Here is a 20,252-nt window from a genome sequence, read left to right on the forward strand (position 1 = left end):
AGAGTAGAGGGAGGGAGAGAGGAGAGTAGAGGGAGGGAGAGAGGAGAGTAGAGGGAGGGAGAGAGGAGAGTAGAGGGAGGGAGAGAGGAGAGTAGAGAGAGGAGAGTAGAGAGAGGAGAGTAGAGAGAGAGAGGAGAGTAGAGAGAGGGAGGAGAGTAGAGAGAGGGAGGAGAGTAGAGAGAGGGAGGAGAGTAGAGAGAGGGAGGAGAGTAGAGAGAGGGAGGAGAGTAGAGAGAGAGAGGAGAGTAGAGAGGGAGGAGAGTAGAGAGAGGGAGGGAGAGTAGAGAGAGGGAGGAGAGTAGAGAGAGGGAGTAGAGTAGAGAGAGGGAGGAGAGTAGAGGGAGTAGAGGGAGAGTAGAGAGAGAGTAGCGGGTGAGAGGAGAGTAGAGAGAAAGAGTAGCGGGAGAGAGGCAAGTACAGGGAGTAGAGGGAGAGAGGCGAGTAGAGGGAGAGAGGGAGGCGAGTAGAGAGAGGGAGAGGGGAGAGAGTAGAGAGAGAGAGGGAGAGAGTAGAGGGAGAGAGGAGAGGGAGAGAGGAGAGTAGAGGGAGAGAGGAGAGTAGAGGGAGAGAGGAGAGTAGAGGGAGAGCGGAGAGTAGAGGGAGAGCGGAGAGTAGAGGGAGAGCGGAGAGTAGAGGGAGAGCGGAGAGTAGAGGGAGAGCGGAGAGTAGAGGGAGAGCGGAGAGTAGAGGGAGAGCGGAGAGTAGAGGGAGAGCGGAGAATAGAGGGAGAGCGGAGAATAGAGGGAGAGCGGAGAATAGAGGGAGAGCGGAGAGTAGAGGGAGAGCGGAGAGCAGAGGGAGGGGGGAGAGTAGAGAGAGAGGAGAGTAGAGAGAGAGGGAGGAGAGTAGAGAGGGAGGAGAGTAGAGAGAGGGAAAGAGGAGAGTAGAGGGAGACAGGAGAGTAGAGGGAGGGAGAGAGGAGACTAGAGGGAGGGAGACAGGAGAGTAGAGAGAGTAGAGGGAGAGAGGAGAGTAGAGAGGGAGGAGAGTAGAGAGAGGGAGGAGAGTAGAGAGAGGGAGGAGAGTAGAGAGAGGGAGGAGAGTAGAGAGAGGGAGGAGAGTAGAGAGAGGGAGGAGAGTAGAGAGAGGGAGGAGAGTAGAGAGAGGGAGGAGAGTAGAGAGAGGGAGGAGAGTAGAGAGAGAGAGGAGAGTAGAGAGGGAGGAGAGTAGAGAGAGGGAGGGAGAGTAGAGAGAGGGAGGAGAGTAGAGAGAGGGAGTAGAGTAGAGAGAGGGAGGAGAGTAGAGGGAGTAGAGGGAGAGAGGAGAGTAGAGAGAAAGAGTAGCGGGTGAGAGGAGAGTAGAGAGAAAGAGTAGCGGGAGAGAGGCAAGTACAGGGAGTAGAGGGAGAGAGGCGAGTAGAGGGAGAGAGGGAGGCGAGTAGAGAGAGGGAGAGGGGAGAGAGTAGAGAGAGTAGAGGGAGAGAGTAGAGGGAGAGAGTAGAGGGAGAGAGTAGAGGGAGAGAGGAGAGTAGAGGGAGAGCGGAGAGTAGAGGGAGAGCTGAGAGTAGAGGGAGAGCGGAGAGTAGAGGGAGAGCGGAGAGTAGAGGGAGAGTAGAGGGAGGGAGAGAGGAGAGTAGAGAGAGTAGAGAGAGAGTAGAGGGAGGGAGAGAGGAGAGGAGAGGGAGGGAGAGAGGAGAGGGAGGGAGAGAGGAGAGTAGAGGGAGAGGAGAGAGGAGAGTAGAGGGAGAGGAGAGTAGAGGGAGGGGGAGAGTAGAGAGAGAGGAGAGTAGAGGGAGAGAGGAGAGTAGAGGGAGAGCGGAGAGTAGAGGGAGAGCGGAGAGTAGAGGGAGAGCGGAGAGTAGAGGGAGAGCGGAGAGTAGAGGGAGAGCGGAGAGTAGAGGGAGAGCGGAGAGTAGAGGGAGAGCGGAGAGTAGAGGGAGAGCGGAGAGTAGAGGGAGAGTAGAGGGAGGGAGAGAGGAGAGTAGAGAGAGTAGAGAGAGAGTAGAGGGAGGGAGAGAGGAGAGGAGAGGGAGGGAGGGAGGGAGGGAGGGAGGGAGGGGGAGGGAGGGAGGGAGGGAGGGAGGGAGGGAGGGAGGGAGGGAGGGAGGGAGGGAGAGAGGAGAGGAGAGAGAGGGAGGGAGAGAGGAGAGGAGAGGAGAGAGAGAGGGAGAGAGGAGAGTAGAGGGAGAGGAGAGTAGAGGGAGAGGAGAGTAGAGGGAGGGGGAGAGTAGAGAGAGAGGAGAGTTGAGGGAGAGGAGAGTAGAGGGAGAGGAGAGTAGAGGGAGAGGAGAGTAGAGGGAGAGGAGAGAGTAGAGAGAGGAGAGGGAGAGAGGAGAGTAGAGAGAGGGAGAGAGGAGAGTAGAGTAGAGAGAGTAGAAGGTGGGGAGAGTAGAGAGAGTAGAAGATGGGGAGAGTAGAGTAGAGAGAGTAGAGGGAAAGAGTAGAGAGAGTAGAGGGAAAGAGGAGAGTAGAAGGTGGGGAGAGTAGAGGGAGAGAGTAGAGAGAGAGGAGAGTAGAGAGAGTAGAGGGAGAGAGGAGTAGAGGGAGAGAGGAGTAGAGAGAGTAGAAGGTGGGGAGAGGAGAGAGAGTCAAGATATGGACGATCTACACTGCTCAAAAAAATAAAGGGAACACTTAAACAACACAATGTAACTCCAAGTCAATCACACTTCTGTGAAATCAAACTGTCCACTTAGGAAGAAACACTGATTGACAATAAATTTCACATGCTGTTGTGGAAATGCAATAGACAACTGGTTGAAATTATAGGCAATTAGCAAGACACCCCCAATAAAGGATTGGTTTTGCAGGTGGTGACCACAGACCACTTCTCAGTTCCTATGCTTCCTGGCTGATGTTTTGGTCACTTTTGAATGCTGGCGGTGCTTTCACTCTAGTGGTAGCATGAGACGGAGTCTACAACCCACACAAGTGGCTCAGGTAGTGCAGCTCATCCAGGATGGCACATCAATGCGAGCTGTGGCAAGAAGGTTTGCTGTGTCTGTCAGCGTAGTGTCCAGAGCATGGAGGCGCTACCAGGAGACAGGCCAGTACATCAGGAGACGTGGAGGAGACCGTGGGAGGGCAACAACCCAGCAGCAGGACCGCTACCTCCACCTTTGTGCAAGGAGGAGCAGGAGGAACACTGCCAGAGCTCTGCAAAATGACCTCCAGCAGGCCACAAATGTGCATGTATCTGCTGAAACGGTCAGAAACAGACTCCATGAGGGTGGTATGAGGGCCCGACGTCCACAGGTTTTGGGTTGTGCTTACAGCCCAACACCGTGCAGGACGTTTGGCATTTGCCAGAGAACACCAAGATTGGCAAATTCGCCACTGGCGCCCTGTGCTCTTCACAGATGAAAGCAGGTTCACACTGAGCACATGTGACAGACGTGACAGAGTCTGGAGACGCCGTGGAGAACGTTCTGCTGCCTGCCACATCCTCCAGCATGACCGGTTTGGCGGTGGGTCAGTCATGGTGTGGGGTGGCACTTCTTTGGGGGGCCGCACAGCCCTCCATGTGCTCGACAGAGGTAGCCTGACTGCCATTAGGTACCGAGATGAGACCCTCAGACCCCTTGTGAGACCATATGCTGGTGCGGTTGGCCCTGGGTTCCTCCTAATGCAAGACAATGCTAGACCTCATGTGGCTGGAGTGTGTCAGCAGTTCCTGCAAGAGGAAGGCATTGATGCTATGGACTGGCCCGCCCGTTCCCCAGACCTGAATCCAATTGAGCACATCTGGGACATCATGTCTCGCTCCATCCACCAATGCCACGTTGCACCACAGACTGTCCAGGAGTTGGTGGATGCTTTAGTCCAGGTCTGGGAGGAGATCCCTCAGGAGACCATCCGCCACCTCATCAGGAGCATGCCAAGGCGTTGTAGGGAGTTCATACAGGCACGTGGAGGCCACACACACTACTGAGCCTCATTTTGACTTGTTTTAAGGACATTACATCAAAGTTGGATCAGCCTGTAGTGTGGTTTTCCACTTTAATTTTGAGTGTGACTCCAAATCCAGACCTCCATGGGTTGATAAATTTGATTTCCATTGATAATTTTTGTGTGATTTTGTTGTCAGCACATTCAACTATGTAAAGAAAAAATAATTTAATAAGAATATTTCATTCATTCAGATCTAGGATGTGTTATTTTAGTGTTCCCTTCATTTTTTTGAGCAGTGTATTTCTCCAGGTGATTTGTGAGGACTACAGCTGTCCCACACAGCCCCTCCCACTACGACACAGACAACCTGACTGCAGCCTAACCACTGGCAATGATGGTGTGTGCGTCTGTCTGTGTGAAACCAATGCAGCTGCGGTATTTAAAATCTGGAGAGAGTCCTCTAATGAAGGTAACAGCACTAACGGCAGCTTCCTTACGCTGTCCCATGGCTCAAGGTGCTTAGTGACAGAACACACAAATACACTAGTATTCCTGTCCATCACATTAACACAGCTCTACAATTATAACTCGCTCAACAAAGTGCATCATTTTCTCTTGCACAGCACAGCAGTGTAGCAAAGAGAATCTGCTAAGTCTGGCAGCAGCTCAGTAAATTGTACAAATGAAATTGAACAGGAAAATGCCAGTAGGTAGAATAGCATCCTCGAAGCCCGCTTTATTTAAAATATGGAGTCCTAGTGGATTACTGTGAGGCCTAGAATTCTGGAGCTCTGTTGATATGAATGTGCTTTTAAAGAAGCTGAAGGTGGTGGTTTAGAAAAAGGGAAACAAGACATTCTAGTACGAAGAGAGGAACGACACATGACTGCATAAATCCTCACAGCCAGAGGAGTGAAATGATGAAGTCAAAACGTAATGTTAAAGTGATAAATGCCCTGCAGGGCTTCTATTGATATTGAACAAATAATAAACACCAGAAGCGGAGCGCCTTATTGCGTTTCATTCATCTCAAACTCTCAGTTCCAAACCATTAAACAAACATCGATGGAACATTATCATTCTAGAAGGAGCTCTGCTTTCTCTCACTCCTGTCTCCCAAGGACGCGTTAATGACACGTCTCTATGGTTCACCTGAATGGGTGACTCATGATAACATATCTGTTGGCTCTGCCACTGTAATTTCATCTGACTGAGTGACTCATGATGACATATCTGTTGGCTCTGCCACTGTAATTTCACCAGACTGAGTGACTCATGATAACATATCTGTTGGCTCTGCCACTGTAATTTCACCTGACTGAGTGACTCATGATAACATATTGGTTGGCTCTGCCACTGTAATTTCACCTGACTGAGTGACTCATGATAACATATTGGTTGGCTCTGCCACTGTAATTTCACCTGACTGAGTGACTCATGATAACATATTGGTTGGCTCTGCCACTGTAATTTCACCTGACTGAGTGACTCATGATAACATATTGGTTGGCTCTGCCACTGTAATTTCATCTGACTGAGTGACTCATGATAACATATTGGTTGGCTCTGCCACTGTAATTTCACCTGACTGAGTGACTCATGATAACATATCTGTTGGCTCTGCCACTGTAATTTCACCTGACTGAGTGACTCATGATAACATATTGGTTGGCTCTGCCACTGTAATTTCACCTGACTGAGTGACTCATGATAACATATTGGTTGGCTCTGCCACTGTAATTTCACCTGACTGAGTGACTCATGATAACATATTGGTTGGCTCTGCCACTGTAATTTCATCTGACTGAGTGACTCATGATGACATATCTGTTGGCTCTGCCACTGTAATTTCACCTGACTGAGTGACTCATGATAACATATTGGTTGGCTCTGCCACTGTAATGGGTGACCCGATTGTTTATTATATTGACAAGATATTTGAGTGACCGCTCTAACAAAGGAAATACATGTCCTCAATGATGGAAGGCTGTGGGATGAGTTGAGATCAGGTGGGATCATTCTAGCCAATGAGAGGGCAGATAAGTGTCAACAACAGGCCATAGAGATAGAGGACTCATTTTTGTATCTGTGCCATTATAGCATCTGTGACAGCATGAGCAGCGCCATTGAGGCCATCTCCATTTTAAAGTAGTGAATTTTCTTCTTCTTTATTGGCAGATTACTCCCAAATCAGAAATCCCCACCCAATTGATTTTAAAGGTGTGGAAGCCCCCAATGGCAATGTCCATGCTAAAATGGGTTATATCAATGTTGAATCCTCCACCTATATGAAAGCAGGCACAACTTTGAATAAAAAAATAAAATAAAAATGTTTTTTTGTTTGTTCGAAATGCCACTTCCATCAGTGCATTCGATCAAATAAGCCTCATACAGCAAATTAGCCATGACATTTTATATTGACCAAAATCAACACCCTCATTGACCTCCATACAAACACTCCTCGCTTCATGGGCTTATTTTCATGGACAGATTTTGGGCAAAGTAAAACCTCTCGCAATTGCCTCTTCCTCTGGTGACACATGATGACATTGAGAGCATTGGACTATAAGCTTTTATCTGCAAAAATATGATTCTGAGATAACTGGCTTTAAAGTTCCAAAACCTCATTGGTTTGAATGATGTCAGAAATTTTGATCTTGTATTCGTTTGAACTTAACATGAATATTTCAATAGAGAACATTGTACGAACAAGCATGAATTTTGTAAGAGGGTGATACTCCGAAAGCTCCTGCCACCTGTCTGGAACTGAGCTGTGTGGATCTCAAGTCCTCAGACTGAAAATACAGTCATAAGTCCATCTGGCTGACTCAGCGCAGCATGTTCATTTTAATAGAGACAAAGAAAATGGCCGACTTAGGCAAATGTGAGAAGAGCCACAGCATCCACAGAATCCAGCAACAAGTCTGCAGCTAGAGTTAGAAACCCCCACTGGATACTGCAGACACACAGACAAACACGCCAGACTCTCCCCATAGTCTCTAATGTAGCCACACACACTCCCCATAGTCTCGAATGTAGCCACACATACTCCCCCTAGTCTCTACTGCAGCCACACAGACAAACACGCCAGACACTCCCCCTAGTCTATAAAGTAGCCACACACACTCCCCATAGTCTATAAAGTAGCCACACACACTCCCCCTAGTCTATAAAGTAGCCACACACACTCCCCATAGTCTCTAATGTAGCCACACACACTCCCCCTAGTCTCTAATGTAGCCACACACACTCCCCCTAGACTCTAATGTAGCCACACAGACACTCCCCCTAGACTCTGCTGCATCCACACAGACACTCCCCTAGTCTCTGCTGCAGCCACACAGGCACTCCCCTAGTCTCTACTGCAGCCACACAGACACTCCCCTAGTCTCTACTGCAGCCACACAGGCACCCCCTAGTCTCTACTGCAGCCACAGACAGTCCCCCTAGTCTCTACTGCAGCCACACAGGCACTCACCCTAGTCTCTACTGCAGCCACAGACACTCCCCTAGTCTCTAGTGCAACCACACAGACACTCCCCCTAGTCTCTACTGCAGCCACACAGGCACTCCCCTAGTCTCTAGTGCAGCCACACAGACACTCCCCCTAGTCTCTCGTGCAACCACACAGACACTCCCCTAGTCTCTACTGCAGCCACACAGACACTCCCCTAGTCTCTACTGCAGCCACACAGACAGTCCCCCTAGTCTCTACTGCAGCCACACAGACAGTCCCCCTAGTCTCTACTGCAGCCACACAGACACTCCCCTAGTCTCTACTGCAGCCACACAGACACTCCCCTAGTCTCTACTGCAGCCACAGACACTCCCCTAGTCTCTACTGCAGCCACACAGGCACTCCCCTAGTCTCTACTGCAGCCACACAGACACTCCCCCTAGTCTCTACTGCAGCCACACAGACACTCCCCTAGTCTCTACTGCAGCCACAGACACTCCCCTAGTCTCTACTGCAGCCACACAGGCACTCCCCTAGTCTCTACTGCAGCCACACAGACAGTCCCCCTAGTCTCTACTGCAGCCACACAGACAGTCCCCCTAGTCTCTACTGCAGCCACACAGACAGTCCCCTAGTCTCTACTGCAGCCACACAGACTCTCCCCGAGTCTCTACTGCAGCCACACAGACACTCCCCTAGTCTCTACTGCAGCCACACAGACAGTCCCCCTAGTCTCTACTGCAGCCACACAGACACTCCCCTAGTCTCTACTGCAGCCACAGACACTCCCCTAGTCTCTACTGCAGCCACACAGACACTCCCCTAGTCTCTACTGCAGCCACAGACACTCCCCTAGTCTCTACTGCAGCCACAGACAATCCAGAAGCTCCCGCTTGTCTCTACTGCAGCCACACAGACACTCCCCTAGTCTCTACTGCAGCCACACAGACACAGGGACAGACACTCCCCTAGTCTCTCATGCAGCCACAGGGACAGACACTCCACCTAGTCTCTACTGCAGCCACACAGTAACTCCCCTAGTCTCTACTGCAGCCACACAGACACTCCAGATACTCCTCCTAGTCTCTACTGCAGCCACAGACACTCCCCTAGTCTCGACTGCAGCCACAAAGACACTCCCCTAATCTCGACTGCAGCCACACAGACAGTCCCCCTAGTCTCGACTGCAGCCACAAAGACACTCCCCTAATCTCGACTGCAGCCACACAGACAGTCCCCCTAGTCTCGACTGCAGCCACAAAGACACTCCCCCTAATCTCTACTGCAGCCACACAGACACTCCCCCTAGTCTCGACTGCAGCCACACAGACACTCCAGATACTCCAACTTGTCTCTACTGCAGCCACACAGACACTCCCCCTAGTCTCTAATGTAGCCACACACACTCCCCCTATGGTTAAGGATATAACTGCAGCAGAGGTAGGGTTATAGCTACAGTAGAGGTAGGGTTATAACTACAGTAGAGGTAGGGTTATAACTACAGTAGAGGTAGGGTTATCACTACAGTAGAGGTAGGGTTATCACTACAGTAGAGGTAGGGTTATAACTACAGTAGAGGTAGGGTTATAACTACAGTAGAGGTAGGGTTATAACTACAGTAGAGGTACGATTATAATTACAGTAGAGGTACAATTAGGATTAAATGACCCATACCTGACATAAGGGGCTGTCCTGTCATGTTCATGGGAGCCATGCCAAGGTTGTTCATGGCGGTGGCCCAGGCATTGGGGTCTGACATGGGCATCGGCATGGGGTTGGAGTCCATGGACATGTTACGAATCCCTTCTGCAAAAAGAGAGAGAGTCAGTCAGAATACAGTACAATCAGATAGACTAAAATCCCCTTTGGCTGCTTTGTATCATTCCCTTACATTTCCTCTTTAATAGCTTATATAATCCTCCCTGTAAGATGTTACAACAACACAAATAATGTGTTTTTATTCATGTCTGGCAAAAGCAGAGCGGAAAAATTCCTATTTGTGCTTCGAGGGATGAGAGGTCAACTGTCCAGTGACACAGTCTTTTACATTCTTTTCATAGTGGAGGGATGAGAGGTCATCTGTCCAGTGACACAGTCTTTTACATTCTATTCAGAGTGGAGGGATGAGAGGTCATCTGTCCAGTGACACAGTCTTTTACATTCTATTCAGAGTGGAGGGATGAGAGGTCATCTGTCCAGTGACACAGTCTTTTACATTCTATTCAGAGTGGAGGGATGAGAGGTCAACTGTCCAGTGACACAGTCTTTTACATTCTATTCAGAGTGGAGGGATGAGAGGTCAACTGTCCAGTGACACCCCCTTTTACATATTATTCAGAGTGGAGGGATGAGAGGTCAACTGTCCAGTGACACAGTCTAACATTCTATTCAGAGTGGAGGGATGAGAGGTCAACTGTCCAGTGACACGTCAGCTATCCAGTGACACAGTCTTTTACATTCTATTCAGAGTGGAGGGATGAGAGGTCATCTGTCCAGTGACACAGTCTTTTACATTCTATTCAGAGTGGAGGGATGAGAGGTCATCTGTCCAGTGACACAGTCTTTTACATTCTATTCAGAGTGGAGGGATGAGAGGCCATCTGTCCAGTGACACAGTCTTTTACATTCTATTCAGAGTGGAGGGATGAGAGATCATCTGTCCAGTGACACAGTCTTTTACATTATATTCAAAGTGGAGGGATGAGAGGTCATCTGTCCAGTGACAGTCTTTTACATTCTATTCAGAGTGGAGGGATGAGAGGTCAGCTGTCCAGTGACACAGTCTTTTACATTCTATTCAGAGTGGAGGGATGAGAGATCATCTGTCCAGTGACACAGTCTTTTACATTCTATTCAGAGTGGAGGGATGAGAGGTCAACTGTCCAGTGACACAGTCTTTTACATTCTATTCAGAGTGGAGGGATGAGAGGTCATCTGTCCAGTGACACAGTCTTTTACATTCTATTCAGAGTGGAGGGATGAGAGGTCAGCTGTCCAGTGACACAGTCTTTTACATTCTATTCAGAGTGGAGGGATGAGAGGTCAACTGTCCAGTGACACAGTCTTTTACATTCTATTCAGAGTGGAGGGATGAGAGGTCAGCTGTCCAGTGACACAGTCTTTTACATTCTATTCAGAGTGGAGGGATGAGAGGTCATCTGTCCAGTGACACAGTCTAACATTCTATTCAGAGTGGAGGGATGAGAGGTCAACTGTCCAGTGACACGTCATCTGTCCAGTGACACAGTCTTTTACATTTTATTCAGAGTGGAGGGATGAGAGGTCAACTGTCCAGTGACACAGTCTAACATTCTATTCAGAGTGGAGGGATGAGAGGTCAACTGTCCAGTGACACGTCATCTGTCCAGTGACACAGTCTTTTACATTCTATTCAGAGTGGAGGGATGAGAGGTCATCTGTCCAGTGACACAGTCTTTTACATTATATTCAGAGTGGAGGGATGAGAGGCCATCTGTCCAGTGACACAGTCTTTTACATTCTATTCAGAGTGGAGGGATGAGAGGTCAACTGTCCAGTGACACAGTCTTTTACATTCTATTCAGAGTGGAGGGATGAGAGGCCATCTGTCCAGTGACACAGTCTTTTACATTCTATTCAGAGTGGAGGGATGAGAGATCATCTGTCCAGTGACACAGTCTTTTACATTCTATTCAGAGTGGAGGGATGAGAGGTCAGCTGTCCAGTGACACAGTCTTTTACATTCTATTCAGAGTGGAGGGATGAGAGGTCAACTGTCCAGTGACACAGTCTTTTACATTCTATTCAGAGTGGAGGGATGAGAGGTCAACTGTCCAGTGACAGAGTCTTTTACATTATATTCAAAGTGGAGGGATGAGAGGTCATCTGTCCAGTGACACCCCCTTTTACATTCTATTCAGAGTGGAGGGATGAGAGATCATCTGTCCAGTGACACAGTCTTTTACATTCTATTCAGAGTGGAGGGATGAGAGGTCAACTGTCCAGTGACACAGTCTTTTACATTCTATTCAGAGTGGAGGGATGAGAGGTCATCTGTCCAGTGACACCCCCTTTTACATTCTATTCAGAGTGGAGGGATGAGAGATCATCTGTCCAGTGACACAGTCTTTTACATTCTATTCAGAGTGGAGGGATGAGAGATCATCTGTCCAGTGACACAGTCTTTTACATTATATTCAAAGTGGAGGGATGAGAGGTCAGCTGTCCAGTGACACAGTCTTTTACATTCTATTCAGAGTGGAGGGATGAGAGGTCAGCTGTCCAGTGACACCCCCTTTTACATTCTATTCAGAGTGGAGGGATGAGAGGTCAACTGTCCAGTGACACCCCCTTTTACATTCTATTCAGAGGTTATTAGCATTCATTCCCCTCTTGGCTGAACTTCCTCTGACCTCTTGTAAGAGAGGGCCTCCTGATGATGCTGCTTCTCTTCCCTGGCCGACACTACAAACTCTCAGAATGAACAACAGTACTACCACAACACACTCCTCAGATAGAATCTACACAATAAAACTTCAGTAAAAGAGCAGGGCTAGTTTATGCTTATTTGTCATGGTCAATTTAAGGGAATAAAGCTCACAAAAAGAAGATTACTAGCTTTGGTACTAAGCAAAAGGCCATTTCTAAAGCAGTCGGGCATTCAAAACTTGAAAAAAATCGATGGCCTAATATTACAGACACACACATCAATTCAGACACAACCCCAGGGAAAGCAGTCTGGTTTTCTGCCAAGATCCCTACAGTAAAATACCCCAAGTAAACAAGAACGCATCACACATTCAACCCCAGCCTATTTCTCCCATCTAAACCATTTCACAACTGTAAATGGGCTTTCTGGCTCTCATTTCTTTTACCTGTTCTTTTACCTGTTTTACCTATCACAGTTGGTGATGATGAGAACAACACTTCACACACCTCAAAGGTCACTGTCATCTGCTAACACTGATGCTGTGTGTGTGTGCGTGCATGTGTGTAAACGCGCACGCTCGCGCCCTGTCGAATCACTTGAGCAGCAGACTGATTGGTCCAAGGTAGCTGAGGGTCTGGTATAATAAAGGACTAATGATGTTCTCTGTCTGGTATAATAAAGGACTAATGATGTTTCCTCTGTCTGGTATAATAAAGGACTAATGATGTTCTCTGTCTGGTATAATAAAGGACTAATGATGTTTCCTCTGTCTGGTATAATAAAGGACTAATGATGTTTCCTCTGTCTGGTATAATAAAGGACTAATGATGTTTCCTCTGTCTGGTATAATAAAGGACTAATGATGTTTCCTCTGTCTGGTATAATAAAGGACTAATGATGTTTCCTCTGTCTGGTATAATAAAGGACTAATGATGTTTCTTCTCTCTGGTATAATAAAGGACTAATGATGTTTCCTCTGTCTGGTATAATAAAGGACTAATGATGTTTCCTCTGTCTGGTATAATAAAGGACTAATGATGTTTCCTCTGTCTGGTATAATAAAGGACTAATGATGTTTCTTCTCTCTGGTATAATAAAGGACTAATGATGTTTCCTCTGTCTGGTATAATAAAGGACTAATGATGTTTCCTCTGTCTGGTATAATAAAGGACTAATGATGTTTCTTCTCTCTGGTATAATAAAGGACTAATGATGTTTCCTCTGTCTGGTATAATAAAGGACTAATGATGTTTCCTCTGTCTGGTATAATAAAGGACTAATGATGTTTCTTCTCTCTGGTATAATAAAGGACTAATGATGTTTCTTCTCTCTGGTATAATAAAGGACTAATGATGTTTCCTCTGTCTGGTATAATAAAGGACTAATGATGTTTCCTCTGTCTGGTATAATAAAGGACTAATGATGTTTCTTCTCTCTGGTATAATAAAGGACTAATGATGTTTCCTCTGTCTGGTATAATAAAGGACTAATGATGTTTCCTCTGTCTGGTATAATAAAGGACTAATGATGTTTCCTCTGTCTGGTATAATAAAGGACTAATGATGTTTCCTCTGTCTGGTATAATAAAGGACTAATGATGTTTCCTCTGTCTGGTATAATAAAGGACTAATGATGTTTCTTCTCTCTGGTATAATAAAGGACTAATGATGTTTCCTCTGTCTGGTATAATAAAGGACTAATGATGTTTCCTCTGTCCCCTGCATCCCCGATGCTGTCATTAAACTCTCATATCTGTGTTTCCATGACAAAGGCTGTTAAAACCTTACTGTTGTTCCAATGTAAATGTCTCTCAAGACCTTGTTAACCAATTAGACAATCATGGTTCCACAGTGTCAAGGTGCTTTAATTCCTAAATGACAGAGGGGATGTTTGTTTTACTGCAGTCATGGTGTCACTGACCAGTCAAAACAAACTAGTCCGGTCATAAATTACTTTGTTGAGTGATGAATCACAATTTGTTGTCGAAACCAACAAGACCAAAGAGATGTGCATAGACTTCAGGAAGTGTACAACACCTACCTCTGCAACATCTATCAGAGGTCAGAATATAGAGATGTGCATAGACTTCAGGAAGTGTACAACACCTACCTCTGCAACATCTATCAGAGGTCAGAATATAGAGATGTGCATAGACTTCAGGAAGTGTACAACACCTACCTCTGCAACATCTATCAGAGGTCAGAATATAGAGATGTGCATAGACTTCAGGAAGTGTACAACACCTACCTCTGCAACATCTATCAGAGGTCAGAATATAGAGATGTACATAGACTTCAGGAAGTGTACAACACCTACCTCTGCAACATCTATCAGAGGTCAGAATATAGAGATGTACATAGACTTCAGGAAGTGTACAACACCTACCTCTGCAACATCTATCAGAGGTCAGAATATAGAGATGTACATAGACTTCAGGAAGTGTACAACACCTACCTCTGCAACATCTACCAGAGGTCAGAATATAGAGATGTACATAGACTTCAGGAAGTGTACAACACCTACCTCTGCAACATCTATCAGAGGTCAGAATATAGAGATGTACATAGACTTCAGGAAGTGTACAACACCTACCTCTGCAACATCTATCAGAGGTCAGAATATAGAGATGTACATAGACTTCAGGAAGTGTACAACACCTACCTCTGCAACATCTACCAGAGGTCAGAATATAGACTTCAGGAAGTGTACAACACCTACCTCTGCAGCATCTATCAGAGGTCAGAATATAGACTTCAGGAAGTGTACAACACCTACCTCTGCAACATCTATCAGAGGTCAGAATATAGACTTCAGGAAGTGTACAACACCTACCTCTGCAACATCTATCAGAGGTCAGAATATAGAGATGTACATAGACTTCAGGAAGTGTACAACACCTACCTCTGCAACATCTACCAGAGGTCAGAATATAGACTTCAGGAAGTGTACAACACCTACCTCTGCAACATCTATCAGAGGTCAGAATATAGACTTCAGGAAGTGTACAACACCTACCTCTGCAACATCTATCAGAGGTCAGAATATAGACTTCAGGAAGTGTACAACACCTACCTCTGCAACATCTATCAGAGGTCAGAATATAGACTTCAGGAAGTGTACAACACCTACCTCTGCAACATCTATCAGAGGTCAGAATATAGACTTCAGGAAGTGTACAACACCTACCTCTGCAACATCTATCAGAGGTCAGAATATAGAGGTTGTAGAGGAATACAAATACATCGGTGTCCTCTTGGACAATAAGCTTCAGTGGAGTAAATGTACAGACCTGATCTACAAAAAGAGTCTACTTTCTCAGAAAGCTGGGATATTAATGTTGACTGTGCTATCCTGACTCTGTTTTACAAAACTTTCATTGAGACTATTTGAGCCAAGCCACCCCCTGTACCCAGACTGAACTACTTCCCTATGGGCGCAGGTATAAGGCATCCACCGGCAAGAAAAACACAACTAGACAATCATTTGTGCCAGGTGTGTTATCCCTCCTAAATAGCTTGTCTAATGTTCCTATCCACCCAGTAAGGCTAGCAGGCTAGTCTCTTTATTGGTATGCAACTTGTGTATTTTGTACAGTCAGTTTGTTTTCTACTGTATTTAAAGACCACTTTAAACATGTACATGATACTGCAACAACATTTCCACATGGGGACAATAAAGTCAGTGAAGTCTCAATGACCAGTCAAACGAACAGGGCACAAATGCCAGGAAGAAGACAGAACATGAGTTAGTTTAGAAACGGATACCAATGTTCAGCTTAAAAAGTGTCTCAGTTTACCCGAAAGGGTCAATTTACATCCACAGGGCCATGACTAGAGGTTGACCGATTAATCGGAATGGCCGATTAATTAGGGCCGATTTCAAGTTTTCATAACAATCGGAAATCTGAATTTTTGGGCGCCAATTTCCAATTATGAAAAAATATATATATATTGTTTTTTATACCTTTTATTTAAGGCAAGTCACTTAAGAACACATTCTTATTTTCAATGACTGCTAGGAACTGTGGGTTAACTGCTTTGTTCAGGGGCAGAACAACAGATTTTCACATGGTCAGCTCAGGGGTTCCAATCTTGCAACCGCACAGTTAACTAGTCCAACGCTCTAACCATTGCACTCCACGAGTAGCCTGCCTGTTACGCGAAAGCAGTAGAAGCCAAGGTAAATTGCTAGCTAGCATTAAACTTATCTTATAAAAAACAATCAATCATAATCACTAGTTATAACTACTAATCCAGTTTAGCAGGCAATATTAACCAGGTGAAATTGTGTCATTTCTCTTGCGTTCCTTACACGCAGAGTCAGGGTATATGCAACAGTTTGGGCCGCCTGGCTCATTGCGAACTAATTTGCAAGAATTGTACGTAATTATGACATACATTGAAGGTTGTGCAATGTAACAAGAATATTATTTAGAGACTTAGGGATGCCACAAGTTAGATAAAACACCGAACGGTTCCGTATTTCACTGAAATAATACACGTTTTGTTTTCGAAATGATAGTTTCCGGATTCGATCATATTAATGACCAAAGGCTCGTATTTCTGTGTGTAATTATGTTATAATTAAGTCTGATTTGATAGAGCAGTCTGACTGAGCAGCAGCAGGCCCGTAATCATTCATTCAAACAGCACTTTTGTGCGTTTTGCCAGCAGCTCTTCGCAAGCACACCGCTGTTTATGACTTCAAGCCTATCAGCCGAATGGCTGGTGTAACCAATGTAACATGGCTAGCTAGTTAGCTGGGAGTGCGCTAATACTGTTTCAAACGTCACCCGCTTTTAGATTTGGAGTAGTTATTCCCCTTGCACTGCAAGGAGCGATAGGTTTTGTGGAGCGATGCGTAACGATGCTTCGAGTGTGGTTGTTGTCAATGTGTTCCTGGTTCGAGCCCAGGTAGGGGCGAGGAGGGGGACGGAAGCTATACTGTTACACTGGCAATAGTATAGTGCCTATAAGAACATCCAATAGTCAAAGGTATATGAAATACAAATGGTATAGAGAGAAATAGTCCTATAAATACTACACTGCTCAAAAAAATAAAGGGAACACTTAAACAACAAAATGTAACTCCAAGTCAATCACACTTCTGTGAAATCAAACTGTCCACTTAGGAGGAAACACTGATTGACAATACATTTCACATGCTGTTGTGCAAATGGAATAGACAACAGGTGGAAATTATAGGCAATTAGCAAGACACCCCCAATAAAGGAGTGGTTCTGCAGGTGGTGACCACAGACCACTTCTGTTCCTATGCTTCCTGGCTGATGTTTTGGTCACTTTTGAATGCTGGCGGTGCTTTCACTCTAGTGGTAGCATGAGACGGAGTCTACAACCCACACAAGTGGCTCAGGTAGTGCAGCTCATCCAGGATGGCACATCAATGCGAGCTGTGGCAAGAAGGTTTGCTGTGTCTGTCAGCGTAGTGTCCAGAGCATGGAGGCACTACCAGGAGACAGGCCAGTACATCAGGAGACGTGGAGGAGGCCTTAGGAGGGCAACAACCCAGCAGCAGGACCGCTACCTCCGCCTTTGTGCAAGGAGGAGCAGGAGGAGCACTGCAAAATGACCTCCAGCAGGCCACAAACGTGCATGTTTCTGCTCAAACGGTCAGAAACAGACTCCATGAGGGTGGTATGAGGGCCCGACGTCCACAAGTGGGGGCTGTGCTTACAGCCCAACACCGTGTAGGACGTTTGGCATTTTGCCAGAGAACACCAAGATTGGCAAATTCGCCACTGGCGCCCTGTGCTCTTCACAGATTAAAGCAGGTTCACACTGAGTACATGTGACAGATGTGACAGAGTCTGGAGACGCCGTGGAGAACGTTCTGCTGCCCGCAACATCCTCCAGCATGACTGGTTTGGCAGTGGGTCAGTCATGGTGTGGGGTGGCATTTCTTTGGGGGGCCGCACAGCCCTCCATGTGCTCGCCAGAGGTAGCCTGACTGCCATTAGGTACCGAGATGAGATTCTCAGACCCCTTGTGAGACCCTATGCTGGTGCGGTTGACACTGGGTTCCTCCTTAATGCAAGACAATGCTAGACCTCATGTGGCTGCAGTTCATGCAAGAGGAAGGCATTGATGCTATGGACTGGCCCGCCCGTTCCCCAGACCTGAATCCAATTGAGCACATCTGGGACATCATGTGTCGTTCCATCCACCAACACCACGTTGCACCACAGACTGTCCAGGAGTTGGCTTTAGTCCAGGTCTGGGAGGAGATCCCTCAGGAGACCATCTGCGTTGTAGGGAGGTCATACAGGCACGTGAAGGCCACACACACTACTGAGCCTCATTTTGACTTACATCAAAGTTGGATCATTACATCAATGTTGGATCAGCCTGTAGTGTGGTTTTCCACTTTAATTTTGAGTGTGACTCCAAATCCAGACCTCCATGGGTTGATAAATTGGATTTCCATTGATAATTTTTGTGTGATTTTGCTCTCAGCACATTCAACTATGTAAAGAAAAAAATATTTAATAAGAATATTTCATTCATTCAGATCTAGAATGTGTTATTTTAGTGTTCCCTTTATTTTTTTGCTAACTACAACCTAAAACCTCTTACCCTGGAATATTGAAGTCTCATTTTAAAAGGAACCACCAACTTTCATATGTTCTCATGTTCTGAGCAAGGAACTTAAACGTTAGCTTTTTTACATGGCACACATTTTTACATGGCACATACATGGCACATACACGTTTCATTATTTATTTGAGGCTAAATTGATTTTATTGATGTTTTATATTAAGTTAAAATAAGTGTTCATTCAGTATTGTTGTAATTGTCATTATTACAAATTAAAAAATAAATTAAAAACAAATTGGCCGATTAATCGGCAGCGGCTTTTTTGGTCCTCCAATAATCGGTATCAGTATCGGCGTTCATAATCGGTCTACCTCTAGTCATGACACATCCAAAGGGCCACTGTCTCTCAAAGGATCCATACTGTTTAGCTCATTACAGGAGGCCTGGGTTGTCTTAGCAGTTTGATCTTATCAGGTTGATAGTTATCTAAGGGCTGAAGGCTTTGAGAGAGAGTTAAAGTGCTAGTTGAGGTCAAGGTTACCCTCATGCCCTTAGATGTCGTCATGCCCTGTAATGATAAGATGTCGTGGAGTGCCTCACTCGTTGCCGCCTTCTTTCCATCCCTCCCTCCCTGGGCGCTGGCCTCCTGGGATTTAGAGCTTCATAGAGTGACCTTGAGGCCAGAGCTCTGGCATGGCTCCCCTCAGCTCCCTTCCACTCAATCACATCCACACAGAGCAGAGAGAGTGTGTCTGAATAGCAAACAGCAGTGGAAAGATCAACACTAGCACACACACGCTCGCTGGCCCAACCAGAAGACATTTCAGCCAGTGAAAATACACATCCGTCATCACGAGAAGGGCTGAATGAGTCTGATTGAACACGTTATACCAGTTCTCTTGTTTTTAATGATTCAATTCCTAACATTTTGCAGGAATTGATTCAATGTGTAAGCTCTACTGAACATGTTACTCTAATCAATTCAAGGTCAAATGAGGCAGAAGAAAATTAATTGTGATGAAATTGGGTTACGATACCGATGGCTCTATTTCCTGTTGGCGTTAAGTATGCACGCTCGTCTGCAATTTCTACCTGTTAAAGCTGGCACTTCTATTCTATTTTCAAACCCCAGTGGTAATTTAACTGTCTTATATGAGCTCGCTTACAATGACGTGGGAGAGGTGGAAATATCTCAGGTGTGTCCTTAAAAATGTGAGCCAAAGTGACAATTTCAGTATGCGCTGGTAGGGAATTTTCAGACCAACCGAAAGCTGGCCTTAGCATTAATACAGTTAGTTGTTGCATTGATTTTGACAGCGGAAGCGCAGCCTATTCAGCTGTGATGCACAGTGCACATATTCACATGAAGTGCTTTGTGTGTCTAAACAAATGTTTCTTCCCCATTTAGTTTAGATTTGTTTAAAACTAAGCACAGCCTCCCTTCCTCTCAATGAAGAGTTTGGCAGTAGTGAAACAGTGAGTGCACATCCCCTTTATATATGTGTCAAAGTAATGGCATAAGAAACACTGCCACAGGCCTGACCTCAGCCTTACTGGCCATCGAGCTGCAGTAAAGGGCTTTTAAGCTGAAATAAAAGTCTCCCCCAGGGTGCTGATAGGAAATGAATCCGTTTTAAGGCCCATTGGCTGGAGAAGCTCAGGGACATTTAGTTTACAATGGGCAAGGTCTTAACTGCTAACAGGCCAATTACAGCCTTTTTACAAAGAAAGGCCTCCTGGACACAATCATGGTCACATACCGACAGGGAAGGAAGACTGCACTCAGGACTAACTGATGGAGAGAATGGGAGAATGGAGGAGGAACGAGAAAGAAAGAGTATGGTCTAACACAGGGATGGGCCACTGGCAGCCCACTGGGTACCCCCTTTTGAGGACCAATATATATCTTTTTTAATCAATTATATATACAGTGGGGCAAAAAAGTATTTAGTCAGTCACCAATTGTGCAAGTTCTCCCACTTAAAAAGATCAGAGGCCTGTAA

At 46.0% G+C, this 20,252-nt stretch overlaps 1 protein-coding gene across 4 annotated transcripts in view; it reads right to left on the reverse strand.

Moving 5' to 3' along the window:
• Positions 1 to 20,252, reverse strand: part of LOC112221104 (ecto-NOX disulfide-thiol exchanger 2) — a 302,937-nt gene that overhangs the window by 84,433 nt on the left and 198,252 nt on the right. For all 4 annotated transcript variants that reach the window (XM_042303217.1, XM_042303213.1, XM_042303214.1 and 1 more), the window contains one exon: positions 8,962 to 9,093. In XM_042303217.1, the coding sequence (XP_042159151.1) occupies positions 8,962 to 9,093 (132 nt within the window). The remainder of the gene's footprint in view (positions 1 to 8,961; positions 9,094 to 20,252) is intronic.

This window comes from Oncorhynchus tshawytscha, linkage group LG21 (genome assembly GCF_018296145.1).
Source record: "Oncorhynchus tshawytscha isolate Ot180627B linkage group LG21, Otsh_v2.0, whole genome shotgun sequence".
Lineage (NCBI taxonomy): Eukaryota > Metazoa > Chordata > Actinopteri > Salmoniformes > Salmonidae > Oncorhynchus > Oncorhynchus tshawytscha.